The sequence below is a fragment of the Arachis stenosperma genome, chromosome 8, assembly GCF_014773155.1.
Source record: "Arachis stenosperma cultivar V10309 chromosome 8, arast.V10309.gnm1.PFL2, whole genome shotgun sequence".
NCBI lineage: Eukaryota > Viridiplantae > Streptophyta > Magnoliopsida > Fabales > Fabaceae > Arachis > Arachis stenosperma.
In genome coordinates, this window is record NC_080384.1 from 52,614,962 (window position 1) to 52,631,614 (window position 16,653).

Here is a 16,653-nt window from a genome sequence, read left to right on the forward strand (position 1 = left end):
ATATCAAAACCGAAAGATTCAGAAACCGTTGTTAGACTGTTGAACCGGTCGAAAATCGGTCGGTCGAACCAAACCGAGAACCGACCGATTTTCTAAAATTTGCTCAAAACGGTGCCGTTGGTTAGAGGAACCCTAACCAGTAGGAGTGTTCAAAACCGACTCGGACCGAACTAAATCGATCAACTGAACCGAAAAAACCGAAAATAAAAAACCGGTTCTGATAATAAAAACCCGAACCGAACCGGTCAAGTAAAAAACAAAAAAAAAACCAAACCCCCCTCCCCCAAAATGAACGAAACCTAAACCTAACCCAGTAACCCCCATTCGGCCATTCCCCCAAGCCCCAATCCCAAACGAACCCTAGCCCCTCTCTCCCTACTCCCTAGGTCTCACAGCCTCGCTCTCTGCAACTCCCATCGCCGGTGAGAGACCTCCTCCCACCACCTCGCAGCCACCGCCACCTTCCTCCCAGCGCAGCCATTCCACTGCTCCCACCCAGGACCTCCTCGCGGACAGAGCAGCCCAGCACTGCAGCACACAACCAGCGCCCAGCGCCCAGCAGGTTGGCACCACGCTTGCAAGTCGCACCCACCACCACCCTCGGTCCCTCGCAACTCGCAAATCGCACCTAGCAGGCCAGGACCACCCACTCACCCAGGACCACCCAGGACCACTCGATAGCCTATTGCAAGTAAAGAACACGATTTGCTATTATATATAAAGTTCTTCTATTCTTTCTTATTAGCATGTTTTCCAATGCCATCTACTTTGGTTCTAACTTGGCATAATGTGATAATTGAAATGTTAGACCAACGTAGTTCTGATTATTGCTTTTCTGTTCTCTCGCGAACATAAGGGAACTATATGCTTTTCTGATTATTGCTTTTTCTGTTCTCTGAATGAAAACACTGAAGAACGCAGAGAAGACAGAAGAGAACTCGAACGCAGCTTGGAGGAAGCACCGAAGCAGCCATCTCTCGTCGCCGTTCCTCAACGCCCAGCCACCGTCGCCGGCCTCGCCTTCTGCCTCCGTCGTGCAGCCACTGTCTCGACGGTGCCACTTCTGTTCCATCGCGTCAGCCCTTCGGTCGTGCCCTGTTCCTTTCTTGCTACTGATCTGCTCTGCTCTGTTCTGGCATTTAGTTCTAGGTATTATTTTTTTTAAACTATAATTGTTGAATAATTCTTGTTACTTGTTAGTTAATTCTACAATGAAGTGGCTTGCCAATGAGTTTTGGAAATGTGTTGCCTCTCAATTCTTCTGAATCTCACTTGGTTCTATAATGTTAGTACTTTTTGCGTGTACAACTTGCAATTCACTACTTTCTTGTCTGATTAAATTTTGGGTGACTATTTTTCGTAACAATTTAGTCAAATATATCAAATCAATCTATCGATTTTCACTTATCGATTTTCACTTATCAGATAGAAACTTGAGAATCATTCTTATTTAAGTTGCATATGTGATTTCACTTGTGCATTACTGACCCTTGGTGAGTGTGTATTTATTGCTATGAACTAGTGGTCTATTAGTAAAATTGATCCATCAATATGATGTAGTTTGATTCAGTTGCCAAATAATTTGACATCAACTTAATTCACTTCTCTTTCTTGTCTTATTGGCTCAAATATTAATATTTCTGGTCGTATTTCATAGCAAAGTAAAAAGCTCCTATTGTTCAGGTTTTGCTCTTTGGATTAATTGATTGACCAAAACATAGATGATGTACACCTATCCAAACAATCTTAGTATTGATGCTATTTGGATGTAGGATGATATACCCAATCAATCAACATCTTGGAGGCAACTTGAATTAATGCTGTTTAACTGTGGTTAATCTTGTCTAATTTGAAATTCATTCGATGCAATCAATTTACATTTCAAATGTAGATGGCATTGATATATGTAAGGCCAACTGCCAAAGGTACATTTAATTAATAATTGAATGACCTTTATATCATATCCATCACACTCTCTTGGACTTTATAAATGGCAGCGAACGGGAGTAGTGTTTCCAAAGCGTTCTTTAGATGCGTCTCCAATATTTACTCCACCTCCTACCCATCAAGCTTCAGGAAGTATGCATGCTGGATATGGGATGCCAAGCGGTTCTTCAAAAACACTTGACAAAACAATGGCAACAGATATAGAAACTTTGAGGTGAAATTTCAATTTTTTCACTATGTTGCCAACCGCTGGTGCTGACCTCTGTCACCAGACTTGTGTAAACTAAAATATCTCTCCTTTTTCCTTGTCTTCTTTTATTTTTTTTATAATTCATAGTTTGTCAAGCTTGGAATCCATGCGCCATGTTATGGACCTGTTGAGTGACATGCTTCAAGCTGTGAATCCTAGTGACTGTACGGTACGTTGGATGATATCTTGGTCTTGCTGAATTATCTCAGGCCACAGTAAGCTAAATTTATTTTGTTTTATGCTTAGCAGGCTGTAAAAGACGAAGTAATTGTTGATCTTGTTGATCGCTGTCGCACCAACCAGAAAAATTGATGCAGATGCTAACAACAACTGGGTTAGTTCCTATAGACTGGTTATAACATGTCACACAGACCCCAACACCTGTCGACTGCTTTATGAACTCTGCATGTCCACAAGATGCGTGGAATAATCCTAGTTTTCTTTCAGGGATGAGGAGCTTCTTGGACGAGGCCTTGAACTAAATGATAGTATTCAGAGTTTGCTTGCAAAACATGATGCAATTGCTACAGGGAATCCCCTTCCAATTCAACGTGCAGGTTCCAGCACTCCACCAGGTGAAGTTCTGCCAGATGAAGCTAACTCAAATTTCAATCAAACTGATGTGCGGAGCCCCAGCCATCAGACTGACATGAAGAGCCCCAGCCGCAGTCCCGTAGAGTCTATTTCAATGATTGTACTCTGAACACTCCACAAGCTCTAAGGTTCAATCACAAAAAGGGGCTGCAAGGGAACAAAAATAAATCAAAACAATGATGATGGACAAGTTAATCTGTTACTTTGAAAATTTTTTACATTCTCGGATCAATGTATCTGAATATAACTAGGATCTGGATATGGTGATAGAAGGATGTATCAAATTTTCACTGCGAGATTAAGGGGAACAAAAGAAGTATTTAGTTGAAGACCTAGAATGTACTTACCATGTCAACACTAACAGGCTTGCCATCTTCTGCAAGGATTTCGACTATAGTTCCTGATTGATCAGCCTGTATATACACACACAAGACACAAATTTGTAGTTCAAGATGGAAAGAAAATCTGAAGAACTGTGAAGTGAAGATAATGCTACAACTTATGCATCTCCCATTGCTTTTTAAATTTGCATCCCATAGTTACTAACCAAGAAAATCAAGTTGGTTTACTGGTTCACTATGCAATTTTTTATTGCATAGTTCATTTGATGGAAATGTCAGCCATAATGCTTCCTTAAATAATTCAACAAGTTTTTGCACTTTGCTTTGCTATAACCACCAGCATAAAAGAAGTGAAGTATACCTATTTTATACATAAGAACTCATAAAACACAAGAAAAAACCCCACCTTAAGCAGGACAAAAATTATAGCTATTATCGGGATACTTTTTCTTTTAATATGTCAGGACCTCGTTGTAACGAATTTTATATACATACGCGAAGAACCAGTAACCTCACAGAAAGACAAAAAGCAAAATAAAACACATGCATAAACCCGAAAATGCAACACTCCGTTCAAAGTACTCTGAATCAAGCAATTACTAAAAGTCCTATAAAGCAAAGTTTATAGAGAAACTATTTGCATATTATGATACATGGATGAGTACTATAGGAGTGAGATTCAATAGGACATGAGGAGCAAATACTACCAAAAATGAAAAAGAAAAAAGACGCTAAAGTGCAGAAGATCAACCCACATACTCCCCCTTTCCTCATTTATGTTGACATCATCTTCTTTCCGAAAAGCATATTTTTCATGGGAAAAGGCACCACTTTAATCATATTTTAAAGTCGATAGAGAGGAATGAAGACCGCTTAGCAAATTGAGAACCTTAAATCTCAACCTTCAACATGCACCGCATAAACAAGTCAAGCGATATACTATTCATGGTGCGATTTGAGTATTAGAAAGCAACTTGCAAGTAGTTTTCCAAGGCACTCACTTCAGAGAATTAATCAATAATTAGTAACCATTGACTAGAGAAAACAGCCCAAATCCCTCATTGCTACATACAACATCTGTTTCAGAACACAGCATATTACATAAACTAACATTAATCATACTTTGACAGGAAGATTTTCAAGCAATTATAGGTACCTTTAAGAGTAATTTCCTCCTGTGAAGCAATATGGCCTCTGGAATTAACAGAAATCAAGAAAATGTGCAAAATGTCAATAAAATTCTATCAACATGAAACTGGTAAAATTAATAATATCTTACCCGCCGGCATCTTCAAGTATGTCTAGATCAAAAGCATCCAGCTCAAATCTGTCTGGTATAATAACAGAATCCGCATTGTTTCCACAGATGCTTTGTCTTTTGTTTTGATCAGGAACTTATTGATTCTAACAAGCATCCCATTGCAGTCATCTAACAAATATTCAGGCTTCTTTCAAAAGAGAGAGCTCTGTCTCAAGACGATTTAGCCTGTCTCTTGAGGCCTTATCTGTATCATTTGTTAGAGAAAGTCGCTCCATCTCTAGTTTCAAGACTGACCGGTTGATCTCATCAAGTGCAGTAGGTTTAGAAGTAATTTCCATTTTCAGTTTGGGACCGGCTTCATCAACCAGATCAATAGCTGCAGAGGAACCACTGGATATTCATATCAAAAGCTATCTATCTATCTATCTATCCATCTATCTATCTTATAACAAAATTTTCAGGCAAATTTTAACAAAGTTTCAGCACATACTTAACAAAGAGTAACAAATTTTTCCAAATCTTTCTGATGTTAAGCATATTAGAAAAAGAAACCCAACTTTCAGGAGACAGTAACAAAATCATGAAATTTGAACAAGATCAAATACAGACCAAAAACAGAACAACACTCACGGAGCCAAAAATCAAGAACAATCAGCACAACATACTAAACAGAGCCAGAAATCAACAACAATCAGCAACTAAAATTAGAATACAGCAACACATAATCACCCTAAATCCTAAAATCAATAAATCTATCAACAAAAATTCAAAAACAGCAGATTCAGAAGTAAAAAAACACTAAAACAGCAGAAATTAAAGCTATGTAACAACCTGCACTGGATACCTATGAATGCAATCTTCCCAAGGAGAATTGGGTGAAGCCTTGACATGCCTAAGTGCCTGCCACACTGCCCTGTTACACTTAAATCCACTTCCAAATGCAATCTGCCACACCCTATTCCCCTTCCTCATTCTTCCCTTGGCTTCAGTGTATGCCAGCTCATACCAAATAGAGCTTGAAGAAGTGTTCCCAAATCTGTGAGGTGTCATTCTAGAAGCCTCAACATGCATAGGCAGAAGCTGAAGATTCTTCTCAAGCTCATCAATCACAGCTCTCCCATCAGCATGAATGCAGAAATGATCAAATGCAAGCTTGAAATCAGGTATATAAGGCTTCACTTTTGCATTCAGAAGCTTCTTAACAACCAAAGTAGCAAAGAACAGAAGCTGTTCACTTATTGGAAGAACAAGAGGCCCCAAAGTTGTGATGTTAGTCTTCAAAGCCCCACCAGCAATAGCCATAAGATCCTTTGAGAGAGAAACACCAGTTTTGCCATCATCATCTTGTTCTTGATACACACACCTGAAAGCTTTATCATCAGCACCCTTATGAGTCCTCACAACATGAACAAGCTTGTACTTTGCTCTTCTCTTAACAGAGCCTTTGTTGGACAACAAAACAGCAGAACCACCAACACGGAACAAACAATTTGGGATCAGCATAGATTTCTTGTTCCCAAAGTACCAATTCTGAGTAATGTTCTCAGTGCTAACAGCAACAGCATAAGTGTTCCTATGAACTTGAAGCATGTCCTTAGCAAGATCAATGGCTATAACTCCTGCACTACAACCCATACCACCCAAATTGAAGCTTCTAATGTTACCCCTAAGCTTGTACTTGTTCACAATCATTGCAGAAAGTGAAGGAGTTGGGTTAAACAAACTGCAATTCACAACAAGAACACCAATATCCTTAGGCTTAATCTTTCTATTAGCAAAGAGATTATCCAAAGCACCAAACATAACATTCTCAGCTTCTTCTCTTGCAGCAGCCATGGAAGGAGTTGGAGGGATATGATGCATGGCTTCGGGTATATACTAACCGTCGAAGTCTAAGGTTTTGTTCTTGGTTGAGCTTCTGCTCTCTGAACTCGAAGGAAGGAAACTGGAATGGAGATGGGTTTTTCTACTGAGCAGTCTGAGAAGAGGGGGGCAGAATCGTGACGGAGATAGAGGCCAGGCGACGAACACAACTCAGAAGACGGTGGTGGGTTGGAAGAATCTGCGACGACCAGACGAAGACGATGGTGAATGAGCGCCCGACGGACGGCGGCAGGAGCGTGATGGAGCAGATGAATACCAGGAACTGACGCGCCGAGATCGACGAATAAGAAGCTGCGATTCTTGAAGGAGGAAGAAGCACGGACGACCAGACGACGATGGTAGTGCCTGAGAGCGACGGTCAGCGGCAGTCCTTGCGGCGGTGGTGGAGAAGCTAGGGTTTAGGGGAAAAGTTGTTAAGATAGGGGTATTCAAAGGGTATTTTTGTCTAATTAAATAAAGGAAGGATGTTTAAGACTTTTCATTAAAATTAAATAAAATTTATTTTTTATTTTTATTTAATTAAAAGGATGTTTTAGTAAAAGTGGTGATATATTATATATTTAAAAAAGAAAAAATTAAATGCTGACGTGGAAAATAAATTCCACTTGTTTAATTATTATTTGTCCATATTTTAAACGTATCGATACGTATTAATTTATCATTATACCGTAGCAAACACCTAATAATAATGTCACCTGAGATGGTTTGTGCTCAAAACACAAGCCACGTGTGCACGTCTTTTCCAGGAAAAGAAGGTCGGCAACACGTGTCAGCTTGATTGTACCTGTTGAATCTTGATGACTGACTCATCACGTAATCTTTGAGGTTGAAAGTTGAATAATTGAAATGGATAATACTAAAAATACTATTCATATATCAAATATATTTAAAAATTGGGATTTTATTTTGCAGATTACCAACCCGACCAATTCGATAGGATATTGACCCGTATAAATCAAACTGATATGTGCATCCCATTATTTTTTGAAAAGATTTAGACAGATGAATTCAAAATCTAAATACAAGGTATAATGGGGAGAAACTTACTTTTTTTTTTAAATACGTTATTTTTATTTTAATTAACCATCTTATTATACAGAGACTTACTTTATAATTAAAAGGAAGGTTGGTTTTTTATTTGTGAATGACATATCAGGTTTTTCATGTAGCTATTTGTTGTCTTAGTTGTAGGGGCAAAATTTCGGATTAAATAAAATGAGCTCGATTAACCTGTCCGAAAAAAAAAATGATGGATTAAATATATTAGTCTATAGGTTATTGTCTATTTAATTTTTTTATATTTTTTCAAAAACTAATATTTTTTATCATCTAACTAAAAAAAATTTGACCTATCAATTTTAAAAAAATATTTGTTTAAAGTTTTTAATCTAAACATAATAATTTTTGTTAAAATATTTTTTAAAAAATAAAATAAAAAAAATAAACGGATTCATCCGTTTAATTTATTAGGCTAATCATAAATTGTTTGAACTGAACAATTATAACCAATAAATAAAACAAATTTAAATGAATCAGTCTATTTAACCCATAAACTTAAATGGTTAGGCCTAAATGTCCATTTAGTTGCCCTACTTTTTCATAAATAAAATATTTAATTAATTTAAATTAAAAAAATCCTGAAATTATGCTGTTAAATATTTTTCTATTTTTAACAATGGGCCTTGAGTTTTTCATGAGAAAAAAAAAGGGTTAGAGCAGGGGCATTTAAAGTAATACCAAACATCTAAGACCAAAAACGAAAAAGTAACTAATACCAAACATTTTATGAAGCCACAATACGATATTCTTCATTTTACTGGGTCAAATAAAATAGAACAAAAAACGTTAAAATGGTGTCAGAAAAGACAAGGATTGACAGGGTTTAGGTACTTTTTTTTTCTTTTGTTGGTTTACAGGTACTATTTTTTTCCTTTTAAATAAAGCTAAAAATCTCACTGGTTATGACGGGTTCTGACTTGAAAAATAGCTCTAAGTAGGATCAAACTCTTGCCTCAATATATGATCCTCATCTTCCAATTTTTTCTGCAACCTGAATTTTATGTTCTAAACATTAGGTAATGATTTCGTAGACCACCCAAAATAAAAACAAAGCTTAGATAAAATATATTTTATAAAAAAAATTATTTTTTTAATATCTAAACCTCCTGTAGTCTTAAAAGATCTACAAAACTCTTATTGATATTAATTTAATTTATTAATTTATATTATAATATTTTTAATTTTTTACATAACTCACAATTTTAAAGCTCAACAAAATTAGAAGTATTCATTTAATGGTGTATTAAAAATATAATATTGAGAGTAAATTTTTTTTTTTTAAGTGTTAAGGGTTCGAATCTCACTTTGTACATACAACAAATTTATTGGTCCCACAGTGAGAAATTAAAAAAAAAAAATCCATGGACCTTATGTTTTTTGTTTTTCCTCATGCTCTAATTGAAAGCCTTATCCAAATAATAGTGGGCTCATTTCCATGTGGCCCAAATAATATTCAATAAAATGGTCTCCGTCAACCTAAACTATAGGCTTTGACAAAAAAAAAAAAAAAAAGAAAATAAATTGTAAATGATTAAGACTGAAGACGAAAAAATTAATTTGGGTTGATCAAGTGGTCAACTCATTCGTCCGCTTCCACTTAAATAATTTGGGCAAAATTACTCTTGAAAAAACAAAAGCAAACTTAAAAGGTTTGATTTGTTTGACAAATATCATCTATTCTATCAACCATTAGAACAACAAATTATGGACTTCACTCACTACTTTTTATTTATTTTTTTTTACTACTCTTGAATTTAAAAATGCAAGTATTTTTGAGATTTTTTTCCCTCCTTTCTAACTAGCTTTACCTATGCATAAAAAAACCCCATAATTTATTTCTAGCTATTGCTATTTCAAAACAAGAGGTATCTCTATATATGTAATCTAAATTTGAAACATGTCTTCAATCACACACAATATTTTTTATTTTTTTTAATCCAAGTTATTAACGATGCATGTCTCACCAATTTTCCCTCCCACTCGATTTGGTTGGTTAGGCTTTGAATCCGACATGCACCTTTCACTAATCATATAATAGTTAACAAAAAAGGTTACACCTACAAACATTAATTAATCTTCTAATGGTAAGAAAAAAAAATTTAATTAACTAGCATGCAACTTACATCAATGGTGGCATCCATCAAATTAGGGTTACAATTTCCATGTAGCTTGAGCAACAATGTGGTTAAGCTAGGGTTTCATTATTCTTCATCACCATCACCTAATAATAAGAGAAGAGTTTCATTAATGGTGAATGCAAATTCTAATAGAAGATTAGGAGGAACAATAAATAATGGAGAAAATAATAACATAAATGATAAAAATTATAAGGTGAATGGGGTGCGTGTGGCCGAGGCTCCTCTGACTTTGAGAAAATTAAAGGAAGATTCAGCAGAGGAAGCTCTTGTAACTTGCATGCATGGAAGGTTTCAGGAGGGTATTTTCGTCTATAGGCAGATTTTTGCTATAAGGTCTTATGAGATTGGGCCAGATCAAACTGCTACTATGGAGACCATCCTCAATTTTCTTCAGGTAATTAATTAATTAATTAAATTCGTTCATGCACTATGAAAAAAACTCTTAAGATTTAACTCAGGTGAAAACTCGAATTCTTGAATTCGTAATGAAAAGATTGGATTTGCTTTGACTGTTAAAAGTAAGTAATTCATTCTCTCTATCTTTTGTTTGTCTCTATTACATTCTATCTTATTTTATCTATCTCATTTGGTTCTGTGATATTTGAGAATCACGGTCAATATCTCAATGTAGGTTCGAGATACTTTATTATACTTTTATCCGGGACTATTTAAATTAGCCAATTTAAAATTTTTCGATGTACTAGTATTAGCAATAATAAATGCATATTTGATGCAGTAATCAATTCTCAATTTTTCTTAGAAACTATAATTGTCGCTATTTGTATGTCAAGTTGATAGTTAAGAATGATTAGATAGTAATTTAGTTATCGATCCAACAACTTTTAATTATTAAATTCACGTGAAAATAACTGTACGTGAGTCTTTATTATTAACTAGTTTTGACTCAAATATAAGATATATTAAAAAAATAATTGTTAATCATCTAACTTTTTTCTTAATAATATATTTAGGAAACTGCTCTAAATCATGTGGCAAACTCTGGAATAGGTGGTAATGGATTTGGGGCAACACGCCAGATGAGCATCCGAAAACTCATCTGGGTTGTTACTCGCATTCAAGTTCAAGTCCAGAGATATAGCAGTTGGTAGTTACTCTTCTTCTTTCATTTGTATTTTTTAAAATTTTAAAATATTTATGTTATTTATAATATAAAATAAACTATTATTTTTATTTATCAAAATACCTAACCATGGCTAACATTAATTTCATTCATTATTAAATTTGTTAGTATTCTATTTTTTTCTAATAAAAATTGTTATTATTCATTTTTTGTGAGTATAAAATTAATTTTATTTATTTATAAATATTAAAAATTTTCATAAATAAAAATAATAAGTTCTTGCTTTTTTTTTCTTTTCAAATTTATCATTATAACCATTTAAATACATTTAATTATGGGTGTGACATATATGATAGGGGGGATATAATTGAAATTGATACTTGGGTTGATGCACATGGAAAGAATGGAATGCGCAGAGATTGGGTAATCAGAGATCACTTCACTAAAGAAGTCATTGTAAAAGCTACAAGGTACTTCATGCTAAATAGTTAAATTAATTCGAATTTTTAACACTTACTCGGTTCAAATAATAAAATATAAAAAATAAATTTTTTAAAATATATATTTTTTATATATAAATATATTATTTTATTCTAACTAGTCTAATTCTGATTAAATTTTTAAACTTCTAATTCTACTGAGAATTCAATTTGTCTAATAAATTAGAAAAGACGAAAATTACATGCATGATAAAAATGACTTGGTTTGATGCAGTACGTGGGTGATGATGAATAGAGAAACAAGAAAACTTTGCAAGATACCTGAAGAAGTAAGGGAAGAGCTTACTCCATTTTATATTAATAGGTTTGCTATTTCTAATGAAGACACAGATTCTGAAAAGATTCATAAGCTTACTGATCAGGATGCTGAGAACATCCAAACTGGATTGGCTGTAAGTTTTCTTCTTTACATGATTTTCATAATAGTTATTATTAGCTTTCGATATTTTATTGGTTTCTATAGTTTTACTGAATTTTCAATTAGATCTTTATATATTTTTTTCGATTAAGACTCTATATTATATTAGATTTTGAAGTTAACGGAATATTTTGTTAAAAAAAACAAATATGTCTAATACTTGACTGAATATTATGTATAGTTAAACAGAATATTTTGTTAATTCCAAAGTTTTTATCACAATAAGGACTTAGTTACAAAATCTGATATAGTATAAGGATCTAATTAAAAAGAAAAAAAATATAGAAACCTAATTGAAAATTCGGTAAAACTATAGAGACTAATAGAATAATTAAACCTTATTATTATTCAACCAAAGTGCATATTTGATTAGCTCAACTCAAAATTATTAGACAATTTTAAATAAGTAACCTAATTTATGTTGTTCTAGCAATGCTATATGGCCAACAAATATTATTATTTTTTACTAAAATCACTTGGCCAACAATAATTTACATATATATTCATAAAAATTTTACGCACAAGAAGCATATGATTTATATTTATATTTATCTAAGTTTGTACACATAAATTAATAAAATATATTTACACACATAAATTAATAAAATATATTTATTAAAAAAATAATAATTTAATGTTGGTACTAATCAAATCATGATAAAAAAAATTAACATTTACTATTTTCTAAGAATTTCTCATCTCATTTTATATATAATAATGGGTAGTGTTAAACAGTTAGTAAAATGTATTGTTTTTTATCTATAATTAGTCAACAATATTTAAAAATAGACTAAAAATATACCATTAGACTATTAAACCAAATATATTAAACTGATAGCTAAAAATATTAACCAATATAAAATAAAATTACTTATCCTTAAACTTTTTCCTATAATAATAAAATTACACCGTGCTAAAAACACTCAAGAGACCCACATACTTGAATATTAACCAATAGATAGTGTCTAGTGTAAAACAAATTATTATAGTATAGTGGTATATATAAATTGTTTGTTAAATTATTATTAGAGTAATACGATAAATAAAAATTTTGTTATAAATTTATAGATCCTTAAGAAAAGCAAAGTACCAAATAAATTTTTGAGAAAATTTGTAGATTTATAAGTTTTTAAAGCAAAAAATATCAAATAAGTTTTTAAAGAATTGTAAGAATAGAAATGTAGAAGTCTACTATATCTTTTTTTTCCCTCAAAAATCTATAAATTTATAACAAAATTTTCTCAGAGACTTAACAAGTACTTTATTTTTTCTTAAAGACTTATAAATCCATCACTAAAATATTTATTAATTTAATAAATGATTTATTTATAACCATCTAAAAAGAAACTGATTTATTTATTATGTGCATGCAAATATACAGCCAAGGTGGAATGACATGGATGCTAACCAGCATGTGAACAATGTGAAATACATAGGATGGATTTTGGAGGTAGTAATCATCAGACTCAAAATATTTTAGGATAAAATATAATTTGTTAAAAATTTTAAAAATATTTTTAAATTTTATTTTATTTCAATTTTATTTTAAAATTTTTTTACTTATATCAAATATACTCTGATCATTAATTTTTTAAAAAATTTAGGACTAATTAAGCAACAATTTTATAAGAATAATCATTAATATACAAATAAATCAGTGATAATTGTCATGCATTATTATTACTGGATTAGTCTTAAATTTTTTGAAATTTTTGCCGTTAAAAATATATTTAGTACAAATCAAAATTTTTTTGGACAAAACTAAAACAAAACAAAATTTAAAAATATTTTTTAAATTTTTACAAATTCTAAACATAAAAAATATACTTTACTTAATATTTTATTATATTTATTAATCAATGTATTATTTATTAATAACTTGGTTGTCTTATTAGTCCTTGCCAATGAAAGTGCTAGAAGATTATTACATGACAAGCATGACATTGGAGTTTAGGAGAGAGTGTACACAATCTAACATGTTGGAATCAATGGCCACTCCAACATCAAAGCTCATTCATGGAAACAATTTCATTAATAGAAAAGTAAACAACAATTTGCAATTCACACACTTGCTTCGTCTTTTAGATGATGATCAAAGACCTGAAGTCGTTAGAGCCAGAACTGAATGGCATTTCAAGAACTATGCTGATTCAATTTAATTTAATTATATATGTATATAATAATAATTAACTCTGATAATTAGCCTCTTTGTCTGTTTCTTTACATTTGTAAATATTTTATTTTTTTCTGTCACGTGTCTTATGTATATATATGTATTAGGAAATTAATCATGTATATGTTGATAATAATAGCTGACAATTTACATTATTTGTTTTAAAATGGAATTGCTTCCAAATTTAAAGTAATGCACTCCTTATTATATTATTTATGCCCTGTTTTTTCTTTATCGATTCATTAATTAACTAAATAGATGAATGTATATAATTGAATTTAACCGATTTGAATTAGTGGTATGATTAGCCCACTCACCTTTAAACCAGTATCGAAATTTAAATTTCGTTTTTTGTATGCTGTAATTTATTGACAAATTATTTAAATAGAACTTTGATTCACGACAAATTATATTTTAATCTGTTGAATTGAAAAATTCCATAAAAAATATTTATAAATTTTTATCTGATATTTAAATTTTAATGATAAACTGTTTCAGGATATAATATTAGAAATCTTGTATAACGATATTTAGAAATTCAATTTTTGTTATCTCAAGAAAAAAATTAGTATAAAACAAAAAATCCTTCTATATGTAAGAGATATATTTTTGTGATAATTTTTTTTATATAATATTTATGTTATATGTTATATTGTATCATGTCCTATATCAATGTTAGTTATCGTGCATCATAATATAATATTAATATTTTTTTTAAATATTAAATATATAATTATTCATAAATAGCAACATAGAACTTAAATTTTCAACCGGACTAAATACAAACAACCCGCTATAATAACCATAGTACAATTAAAGATTCTTTGTGAAATACTATTCATTCACGTGAAATTAAAAGAGGGTTCAAGAAAATTAAATTCTTAAATTTATTGAAGAATGAATGATCCTACACTATACTAGTAGTTGTTCCATCACCAACTATTTCCAAGTCTCTTCTATCACTCTATCACTCACTCTCTACCAAAGATTCCTCCTTCATGTGGAAGCACATAACTATGTCCTATACTACTTGTTTTAGAAGGGACTACCTAGATCCTAATAAATTGGGTAGGTTCTTTGAGTATCATAGAGTTTAAGAATTAAGCATGAAATCAGATAGGAGAAACTGAGTTTGTAATATTGAATAAGAAAATTTGGGCGTATATGATTTTAATGTGTCTAAAGTTTACATAAAAGTTTAAATTGTAATTAAAATTATTATTGCTATTATAAATAAAAATTAAATTTCATACGTGTTAAAGAAAATTTTTTCTATGAAAAAAGAATAAATCATTAAATTAATTTTTGAAAGATCACTCATTTTTTAAACTAATTTTGAATTATTATTTTAATCAAATTCATCTTTCAAAGATTTTAAATTAGTCACATGTTAGTCTTTCTGCTATTTTCATTGCTAATATCGTTAGAGTTTGCGGATGTGAAACGTTAAGTGACACCACAACACACATCTAATAGTCTTAATTGGCGAATAACATGATAAATTTATAAAATTAGATCAAATCAAATATTAAATTGAGAGATTCTAAGACATTAGGTTTTGATTTGATCTAATTTCATAAACTTATTAAATTATAATCAATTAAAATTTTTAAGTGTGTGTTATGGTGTTGTTTATTATGTCACATTAGCAAACTTAATTTTGATGCCACAACAAAAAAAAGTAACGAAAGACTAATATAATTAATTTAAAATCTTTAAAAAATAAATTTAATTAAAAAATCTTTTAATAATCAATTTAAAAAATAAATAATTTTTTAAAGATAAATTTAACTATTTACTCGATCTTGAAAAAAAACAAAGTGATCCCTCATGGTCGTTAAGATTATTATTATTATTCTCCTCATTATTGATGAGCTTGTATGTGGTACCAATATATATGCATGGCTTTGCAAAATTATTATTTTCCAACCAAACAACATATGAAAAAAGGTCCACAAAACAATTAGTACTTTAGTAGTATGAGCTACCACTATTACTTATTAATTAAATTGTCCACATATAGTAAAGTAATAGTAATGTTCATTTATAACTCAATCCGCAAAAGCATTAATTTGTAACAATGCATGCATGCATGGTAGCTACTAGCTAGTTGATAAGAGTGGCCCCACCATCTTCCTCAATGCAGAAATGTCATTTATGTGTCTCCATTTTCTCTTTATTGCAAACAGCACGTTTTTAACCAGTATACAAAACATGCAAGTTCATCATATCAGCATATATACAAACAAAAAATGAATAATTAATGATCCTCTCAAGTATTTTTAATTTGTGGGGTGTGTTAAATAGAATGAAATTGATGTATTTTATTGTCCTTTAATTTGTTTGGATATATAGAAAGTGTTAAAACATAAAAGTGACACTCCCTTCCTCTGTCTAATGATAATAGGTAATTTTTTTTCAAAAATAATGTATAACTCAGTTTAATAACATACTAAATTCTTTACTCTTATGATCAATGATTTTAGATCCAAATCTAAATCCTAAGTTAATTAAGCCTGTCATTTGTACTATCCATAAGTTGTAGGGTTTTGCTAATGTTCTTAGTGAGTACTTGTTAGGAGTTTTCAAATGCAAAATTTACACATTAGAATGCATTTAATATATAAAAAAAGATTGAAAAATTTTTTTGGTGTGTGTGTTATTTTTAGGATTTTACTCTTAAAATATTTATTAAAAAATAAAATATTTATCATCTTAAATAATTTTATGATATTTATTATCATTAAATATATTGAAGAACAAAATGATAAATTAATGAATATATTAGTATTTATTGACCTAATAAAATTTTTAAAATAAATTTAATTTTTATGTTATACATTTTAGGAAAATTAGAAAATATTGTTGATCATCAATTAGATATTATGAATATATTTTTTTAGTACATATATAGAAGTTTATGAACCGTTCATCCAACCAATTTATATCGATTTCTGCTCTAACTTTGATTGGACAAATGAAAGGTTCACTAATTTTGAGTATCATC

General features: G+C 31.0%; 3 protein-coding genes across 9 annotated transcripts; 2 read left to right on the forward strand and 1 right to left on the reverse strand.

The window, feature by feature from the left end:
* The first annotated feature begins 296 nt into the window (after positions 1 to 296).
* Positions 297 to 3,376, forward strand: LOC130944070 (TOM1-like protein 6). Of its 5 annotated transcripts, XR_009071961.1 has the most exons (7): positions 299 to 691; positions 915 to 1,149; positions 1,773 to 1,906; positions 1,998 to 2,161; positions 2,285 to 2,366; positions 2,447 to 2,531; positions 2,645 to 3,376. XR_009071961.1 is itself a non-coding variant. In XM_057872212.1 (5 exons), the coding sequence occupies exons 1-4, from the start codon at positions 1,892 to 1,894 to the stop codon at positions 2,507 to 2,509; spliced, it is 324 nt and encodes a 107-aa protein (XP_057728195.1). In that variant the 5' UTR covers positions 1,773 to 1,891; the 3' UTR covers positions 2,510 to 2,531; positions 2,645 to 3,376. The 5 variants fall into 5 exon arrangements, 2 of the variants coding, with proteins under 2 accessions (XP_057728195.1, XP_057728194.1); XR_009071959.1 differs by having other exon boundaries at positions 297 to 691; positions 1,773 to 1,925; positions 1,998 to 2,366; XR_009071960.1 differs by lacking the exon at positions 1,773 to 1,906 and having other exon boundaries at positions 303 to 691.
* LOC130944069 (3-ketoacyl-CoA synthase 4-like) lies at positions 2,703 to 6,670 on the reverse strand. Of its 3 annotated transcripts, none has more exons than XM_057872210.1 (5): positions 5,238 to 6,670; positions 4,412 to 4,769; positions 4,289 to 4,326; positions 3,139 to 3,204; positions 2,703 to 2,938 (listed from the first exon to the last, which is right to left on the reverse strand). In XM_057872210.1, exons 1-2 carry the CDS (start codon positions 6,254 to 6,256, stop codon positions 4,763 to 4,765), a joined length of 1,026 nt encoding a protein of 341 aa, XP_057728193.1. In that variant the 5' UTR covers positions 6,257 to 6,670; the 3' UTR covers positions 2,703 to 2,938; positions 3,139 to 3,204; positions 4,289 to 4,326; positions 4,412 to 4,762. The 3 variants fall into 3 exon arrangements, with proteins under 3 accessions (XP_057728193.1, XP_057728191.1, XP_057728192.1); XM_057872208.1 differs by having other exon boundaries at positions 5,225 to 6,670; XM_057872209.1 differs by lacking the exon at positions 2,703 to 2,938 and adding an exon at positions 4,134 to 4,209 and having other exon boundaries at positions 3,142 to 3,204; positions 5,225 to 6,670.
* Positions 6,671 to 9,463: 2,793 nt separating this feature from the next.
* On the forward strand, positions 9,464 to 13,632 carry LOC130946194 (palmitoyl-acyl carrier protein thioesterase, chloroplastic-like). Its single transcript, XM_057874867.1, has 6 exons — positions 9,464 to 9,868; positions 10,446 to 10,579; positions 10,912 to 11,025; positions 11,270 to 11,447; positions 12,855 to 12,923; positions 13,369 to 13,632. Exons 1-6 carry the CDS (start codon positions 9,464 to 9,466, stop codon positions 13,630 to 13,632), a joined length of 1,164 nt encoding a protein of 387 aa, XP_057730850.1.
* Positions 13,633 to 16,653: the final 3,021 nt, after the last annotated feature.